Raw genomic sequence first — 8,744 nt, forward strand, 5'->3', positions numbered from 1 at the left:
CAAGATTCGCACGGTGCCATCGCAGTCAGCCAAATCCGACGCCGTCACAGATCTGGGTCGGTGCCGTCGCAGTCAACCAAATCCAACGCTGTCGCAGATCGGGGTGGGTCATCACACGGTGCTGTTGCAGTCAACTAAATCAACGCCGTTGCGCAACTCCGACTCCGCTCCGACAAGTCGGAGGCGGAGTCGGAGCGGAGTCTAACGCCGTCGGAGGCGGAGTCGGAGGCCGGATTCGGCCTCCGACAAAGTCGGAGTCGGAGTCGGATGGCTCCAAAACTGACTCCGGTTCAGTCGGTGCTCAGCCCTAATTTTGAGGGTAACTAAGTAGAAATAATGCTTAACAACAAACTTAGAAAGAACAATCTTATATCTTTCAGAATTTATAAGACTTTCTTAATCAGTGAAGATCATTTCATCCAGGTGCAACTTATAAACATTATAAAACAAAAAGCTACATTCTATCATGAACTTATCCAACTCAACCCATTCTATTCAACAGCCCTGCCCACCAAAAGACCATAGTTAACAATATTCCAACTAACACCAAAGTAAGGCATGGACCTCTTGGTTGTCATTTCATCTAAACACCCGAACTGAGTGGTTTGAGCATGTCATTACATACCTTGCTCCAATTTTAAGGTCCATTTTATGCTGCAGACGGTTCTCTCCTCTATCCCAAATGAAAAGCATCTTGCTACAGAGATTTATAATATTCAAACTTAGGAGATGCCACCCTCCAATGCCTACGCTTAATTCAAAAATTTTGAATTTTTCTTCTCACTTCTAATGGGACTTCTATACTTTCTTGCTAGCTTAGTGTTCCCTATGGAAACTTGAAGATTCATGAATACTGAACACAAATTTCAACCATAACAACTATATCATTCATGGATGATAAGAAATTTGAATTATAACGTTGATTCATGCAATTAATCATTATTTGAAAAGTTGATAACTTTAAATTGCTACAAGTTAGTCTTCTAATAAAAAAAATTAAATTAGAAGCGAGCATGCATTATTCGGGTGATTGTTAATTTTCAATACAGACATCTGAATCTTTCTTTAGAGGGAATTTAACAACTAATCATATTTCTTGTTCAATGAAAGATTTTGGATTTTTTTGGATCAACCAATTTACACTACAACAAAATCTGCTTGTTGCCACCATTTTTTTTCCGGCAGAAGAAAAATTGCCAGGAAAGACATACATATTTTCACAAAAATCCTGTCTCCAAAAATGTGTCATGAAGTTGACAATAAAAATGGGTATTCTCGGCAAGTAATGCACACCGAAAATATTTTTGTCACAATAAGTCAAATTCTGCCCAGAAATTGTTTGTTATAACGACATAGAATCGTCACTGAAAATCGTATCCATTGGTCTTGATGACTGATTCCTTTTGTGACAACCTAAAGTCGTCACAATAGATGACTTATATAAAAGCGCCCTGCTTAGCGCCCGCGGGACTTTATTTTCCCTCTCTTCTCGGCAGTCGACCCTCTATCATTTCCATACCATAATTTGGGTGAAACCCACAGCCCTAGCTCCGAAAATCACCGAACTAAAGATTATCAAACATTGTAAATGCAGTTGCCGAAGTTATCCATCTGTGATGAACCAGCAACCTCCAAATCGTCGTCGACGGTGACAATATTTCTGATTAATACCGATTGATTTTGCATATTTCGATTGGCAGCAGTATCGGCATACATCCAAAATGCTTCCTAGCTGTCTCAAGTAGGTCAGCCCCTTCCCTTCACTGATACTTACAAAAATCCCCCCTATGTTTCAGCTCCCTTTACTGTGAGCTATCAACTATGACTGCAATGGAGCTACGGTATGTATAAACAAGACTTCGTTTTGCTGTGCTTTGCTGCGCTTTGCTGCCCCAGTTATGATATATTTTTTTCTGTGTGAGGCTTTAAATTGCCGAGTTTTAAGATGGTTGGATAAAGCCTTATTTCTTGGTAGATTTATATCACCCGAGAGGATTGGCATTTAACCTGAAATACCTGAGAAATTGATCCTCTTCAATGGTCTAGGACACAGCAGATGTCCTAAGGTTGATTTACCCTTTTTGGTTGTGTCGGTTAATTTGTGAGTTGTTGTCATTCTATCTTTGATTTGTGCTTCAAACGCTGAGTGAATATTGGTGTAATGGTTGTTATTTTCACCGATGTACTACTGCCAACTCTGTTTTTGGGAATTTATTAACCCGCATGCCATCTCTTTTCATGTCTTCAATTTTTTGGCCATTCATCAGAAATTTGTATGCTGCAATTTACCTCGGTGGATATCTTGAATCAACCATGAACCCTCCGTATATTACATGTAGTAATTGATGCCATGGGAAACATCTGATTGTACTTTATTCTGTAATTGTCTGTTCTGGGGGTTTTTCCATTTTGGCAGAAAAAATGGCAGTTTGAAGTTTGGGAGATTAAAACTGGATGAATATGGCAATGTACCTTTATTGTCCATTAACAGTTCTGTAAGATGGGATTTTGGATATATATTTAACTAACATGTCAGTTATAAGTGTGATGTTTGGTACTGTTTTTATGTTATCTATACTCATGAAGTTTCCTGTTTGATTGGTCAAGAGTAGAGTGCAAGGGTTTGGCGTCGATATAGATAGTTCCAATTCTGACTATACCCTTTGTGCTTGCTTGGGCTCTTGCCTCCATCACCGACAGTATGATGGCATTCTTTCATAACATCCTAGCCTTATCGGATATAGTTCTTCCCTTTTATCAGTTGCTGCATGGTCTCAATTTACTTCAGTTGTGAAATTTGACGTTTAATAATTGCGGTGACTTTTTAATTAGCATTTACATAATGGTCTTAGGACTCTTTTATTGCTTTTTACTTGTGTGAAGATAAAGTAGTAGCCTGGGTTTATGTATAAACTCTGTAATTGCTTTGTAATTTGATTGAAGGTGAAAAGTTATATTTCCATTGTCATTTTCTCCTTCTCGTGAACCTATAACATGATTTAAGCTACTCCTTCAATTTCACACCAGATTTGTATTTTTATTTCTGATTCTGTCACCATTTAGTCTGCCTTTGTTCTGATTATATGTCTGGACTAGTGTGATGGTGTGAGCTTGTCAACATCAAGCTCATACCATTTAATTAGAACAGGCCGTGTGTCTCCTCCCATATAAACCCAGAAATAATGGCTGCAGGTATAACCCTCATTGTATAAGCTGAGGGATTTGACTCTCCTTCACATGTAGCTATACCCCACCATCTGAACACACTTGTGTAGTATTTCCATTTACATGTTTTGTTCTCTCATGCATGATTCTGCTGTCCACTTCTTAACCATTTCTTAGTGTTTATTGATTGATGTTAATGGAACTTCCCTTTGTTGACATTATCTCTTCATTGTTTTTATTAATTTAATAAATAATGACTTCCAAGATGATACAGTTTTTTAGATCCTGTCTATTGCTTTTGTTGAGCCTAAACTGTTATTAAAGTGTGTATGCACATCTGCATACACACTAAAGGGGAGCCCTATTTGCCAAAACATTAAGTGCATGCTATTTAATATCTGTTTGGGGACTATTTTCACTACACTTACAATTGGCTGTTTTTTCAGTTAATATACTAAATTTCTCCGACTTGTAATCTTACAAAACGTTTTATGGTACCCACTCAAACAGCCACATAATTGGTAATGGTTGCTGTAGCGAATGAAGGATGTATATAAGATTTGTAATGTATATGCTTTTGACAGTGCACTTACATTATTAGGCAATAAATCCTGACTTCTCACAATTCTCATAATTCTTTATCAGCCAACTTGATTTTGGCAGTTTGCCCACTCAAAGTAGTTTAACTTGGTTTTTTTTTTTCCCCCCTTTGACTGATTTGGCTGAACAGCAGCACTTCCCATAGAATGCCCTCTTGGACAGCCTTGTACCGTATTTATATAAATGTACTCCCAAAAATTAACTACCCCTGTATATTTGTCCATTACTTGGTAAATGGACAAAAATTCTTGTCGGTTTGATAATTACATTTTTCATGATTGTTCTTGTACAACCTAATTCATGGCTGGGTTAAGTTCTTGCATGCTTCTTACTCATGCATCATGGACTGCAGTTACTATGTGCCTTGCAGTAAACTTATTGCTTGAGAGCCTCCCCCATGCAACTTCCCTCTGCAATGGTTCTGTTTTTTTCCTACGTCATGGCTGAATATTGTTTTATCCATTTAAATTTGTCAGGTTCCTACCATTATCCGGTCTTGAAAAGTCAACTTCATATTAAGCCATCTTTTGATAATTTGTCCAGTGTCCTCTTTTTTGTTTTAACAAGAATTAAATGGATAAATCTTGGATGCATATTGAAGATAGATTGCGGTCCCATGAATATGCCGAAGGAGTGAACCATTTCCTTGCCATGGCGCAATCCAATGCGCCAGCCAGTGACTCCATTAGGTGCCCCTGTCGGATATGTCGTAATAATTTTTTCCAACCATTTACTGTTGTGAGGGATCATCTGTTCTTGCGAGGGATTGATAGAAGTTATACGCACTGGATATTTCATGGAGAAGATGATCCTTTTCATGCCAACCGGTCATATGATGAGGATGATGGAGATGAGGTGTTCGAGTACATTGATGACGTTGATGAGATGTTAGATGACATCCGGGTGGGATCCTTCGTGGATTATACAACCGGTTTAAATGCTAGTGGTAGTGACGATGATCATGCTGAACCTAGCAACGTCCGGTCATCAAGTCACAATACTTTTGAACAGTACGTAGAGGATGCACGACGTCCTCTCTATCCTGAGTGTACTAACTACTCGAAGCTATCATTTATGGTGAAGTTGCTGCACATCAAGACTATCGGTGGTTGGAACGTGAAGTCATTTAACATGGTGCTAAAGCTATTGAAATCTGCCTTCCCAACTGCTCTCTTGCCTCAAGACTATAATGATGCACGGCAGCTAGAGCGTGGGTTGGGATTTAGTTACACCAAAATCCATGTATGCCCCAATGACTGTATCTTGTTTTGGAAAGAAGATGAAGAGAAAGATGAGTGCCCTCAATGCAAAGCATCTAGGTGGGTGTCAATGACAAGTAAACACCGGGTACCTCAGAAAGTGATGCGTTATTTTCCATTGAAGCCTAGGCTGCAACGACTTTATATGTCGAAGAAGACAGCAGAAGCGATGCGATGGCATAAAGAGGGGCGTATTGATGATTCCAGCTGTATGAGGCATCCAGCTGATTCCAAAGTGTGGAAAGATTTTGACAGGAAACATGATTGGTTTGCCAAAGATGCTCGTAATGTACGTCTTGGACTTGCGAGTGACGGATTCAACCCGTTCAATAACATGAGCAAGCCCTATAGTATATGGCCAGTCATACTCCTGCCGTACAACTTGCCACCTTGGTCTTGCATGAAAGACCCATACTTTCTATTGACATGTTTGATACCTGGTCCTAAATCACCAGGAAATGATATCGATGTCTTTCTGCGTCCTTTAATTGATGAATTGAAAGAATTATGGGAGGTTGGTATTGAGACATATGATGCATTCAGTTCCGATGTTTTCCGATTACATGCATCTTTACTCTGGACTATAAATGATTTTCCTGCATATGCGAATCTTTCTGGGTGGAGCACCAAGGGGAAGTTGGCATGTCCCGTGTGCAATGTAGATACTGAATCTATGTGGTTAGCCTATGGGCGTAAACATTGTTATATGGGCCACCGTCGATGGTTGGCGCTGGACCACCCTTGGAGAAAGAATAAACGTGCTTTCAATGGTGCGAACGATGATCGGCTTCAACCATCAATCCCTACGCCCCAATCTATACTTGAGCAATTACGCATGGTCTCCGACGTGCAGTTTGGAAAAACTTCACGGAAGAGGAAACGGGCACCACGAGAATACAACTGGACAAAGAAAAGCATCTTCTTCGATCTCCCATACTGGCAAGACGTGGAATTGAGGCATAACCTAGACGTAATGCATATTGAGAAAAACATCTGTGATAGCGTGTTGGGCACCTTGCTGAGTATTGATGGAAAGAGTAAGGACACTGCAAATGCGCGAAGGGATTTGGAACATCTCGGACTGAGGAAGGAATTACACTTACGTCCGGATGGTGATCGTTGCCGAATGAGTCTTGCATGTTACACACTAAACCATATTGAGAGAATATCATTTTGTGAGTGGGTGTCACAAGTTACTTTTCCAGATGGCTTTGCCTCTAATATTGCTCGGTGTGTGAATATTGGTGAAGGCAAAATTTCAGGAATGAAAAGTCATGACTGCCACATTTTTCTCCAACGTTTGCTTCCCGTCGCTATTGGTGGTTATCTGCGGCCCGACATTCGGCTAGCTTTGACCGAGTTAAGTACATTTTTCAGGGAATTGTGTGCTCGAACATTGACTTATGAATCATTACATCGGCTACAGGCAGATATTTCTATAATCCTATGTAAACTTGAGATGATATTTCCACCTGCATTTTTTGATATAATGGTGCACCTCGCAATTCATTTGCCGGACGAGGCATTACTTGCTGGACCAGTGCAATACAGGTGGATGTATCCTTTTGAGAGGTACCTGGGGAAGTTCAAGCGGTATGTCCGGAACAAAGCCCGCCCTGAGGGTTCAATTGCTGAAGCATATGTTCATGTTGAGTGTTTGACGTTTTGCTCAATGTATCTCAACGACATTGAGACCAGATATCAACGGGTTGAAAGAAACTCAGACATTCAAGAACAACTACAAAAAAGATGCAAAAAACATTTGTGTGGCAGTTTGTGTCATAGGTGGATGTATGGTGCAGTTGTGCTATAATGCCGAACCTATTAATCTGCCAGTACAGGGTTGCAACTATGACCATATTGCACTAATGAGGGTCTTGCCGTGTTGGATTTATATATCTGCAGATTATAAATCCAACACCTGTGGTAAAAGTTGACACATCTAGCAATGGATAAGCATATGACACCATGCCATCTATGCAATATTCTGACACTTGTATTTCACCTGGCACTGCCATGTATACCTGCAACTTTAATAACCTGCCACTTCTAATTCATCTGACACCTGTGTTGCATGATAAAAGAGAATATGCCACTTGTATATAGGAAACCTCAGGGGGGAATATATAAGGACAAAAATAATCTGCTTGTATAGGAAAAGTTATGCAGAAAGATAGCTTAAGAAATCTCATGGCCTTGTTTAGATCATTAAATGCTGACCACTTGTGGTATTCACCAAATCTTCTAAAACAATCAGCGAGGGAAAAGCGATGTAGATTATGTTAGATATGGCAAATAATGATAGGGGTCTGGGTTCAATAAAAATATAGTAATCCAAAAAAATTTTTCAATGGGCGGGAAGGGACTGAAAAGAGGCGGGGTTGACAAGCAAGGTTGTCAACTCGGTTGCAGTACTAATCACCTGTTTACTTCTGCCAACTTTCTAGGAGCCCGTACCCAATTGCTTCAAACACTATATTGCAACTAGTATTGTCTCATTGCTCACAGAACCCAGAGAAGGCATGAAGACAGGTGTTTTGTGAGAGAGGAGACCAACCAACCAGTCATTTTGAAGTTGAGCTTTTTTACAAAATCACATGTCCGAGCCTTTTCCACTACACTTGTGATCATCCAAGCAGCGAGATAGTAAGAATCTTCTAATTCCTTTTTTTTTTGGCAGTTTGGGCTAACGAATAGGTCAGCATCCTCTCCTTTTCCTCTACATTTTTCTCACCTCTTCTCAACTGTTTTTTCACATGTTCTAGGGTTAAACATCTGACTGTCATTTTTCTCTCTGCAACTGCCAAAAATTAAAAGCTTTGCATGTAAGAAATGCTGTAAGTCGACACAAGGGTATGTTGAAGGTATAATATTGTCCAACAGTTCACATGAACAACCACATTCTAAGGTCTATTACAGAGAAAACACTATTTTTTGCCCATGTTGCCAGCCTTAGACTAGGAAAGTATGTAACGGACCTTTTGTAGTGCAGTTTGTAGTGAGGGGGTAATGCTCTCTAGAAATCTCATGCTCTCTCTGTGTTTTTCATAACAAAGGCTACCTAGAGTAAGTAATGCATGCAAAGTATTAAACGCGTATTTAAGCAACACTGGGTGAAGACATTTATAGAGAGCTAAGAAAGCTTACATTTTTTGGTTTCCTGTTGCAATATCTAGTCACTCTAATGGAATAAGATTATTTTTTTGTTTACAGTTGAAAGTATCTCACGGAATACTGCTCTCACTCTCATTTCTTGTCTGAGTTATCCTTTATATTACTGAAGGTGAGTAATGATCATGCTTCTTTTACTAGGGTGTATATACAAAAATCCAATATTGTAAACACAGCTGCTACTAGGAAATGATTTAATTCCATTAGAGAGTCGTTGTTTGCTGCTGCTTGTTCAGTCTACCCTCATCTAGACTGCAATGACTGACTTAAAGTGTGGCAGTTTGTAGTGAGGGGCAACATTATGCAATACGCTAATTTCTCTCACTGAGTTGTTAGTAATAGATGGGAAAATTCACATTCAGTCCAGTTGGAATGCTAACCCCTTGCAGTAAACCTATAGGGGCATATTGTGAACACATATTGCAAAATAGATATGTCATTAATATTTTTCCTGCTCCCTTATCTACACTAGGGAGATGATGTTTTGTTTCCTTTTGCAGTTTGTATAATGACACGTACATACTGCTCTAACTCATTTCTAACTGGACT

The 8,744-nt window shown here is 39.6% G+C and overlaps 1 protein-coding gene across 1 annotated transcript; it reads left to right on the top strand.

Moving 5' to 3' along the window:
- The first annotated feature begins 4,353 nt into the window (after positions 1 to 4,353).
- On the top strand, positions 4,354 to 6,837 carry LOC122294611. Its single transcript, XM_043103502.1, has one exon. It carries the CDS (start codon positions 4,354 to 4,356, stop codon positions 6,835 to 6,837), a length of 2,484 nt encoding a protein of 827 aa, XP_042959436.1.
- Positions 6,838 to 8,744: the final 1,907 nt, after the last annotated feature.

Source organism: Carya illinoinensis, chromosome 14 (assembly GCF_018687715.1).
Source record: "Carya illinoinensis cultivar Pawnee chromosome 14, C.illinoinensisPawnee_v1, whole genome shotgun sequence".
Classification (NCBI taxonomy): Eukaryota; Viridiplantae; Streptophyta; class Magnoliopsida; order Fagales; family Juglandaceae; genus Carya; species Carya illinoinensis.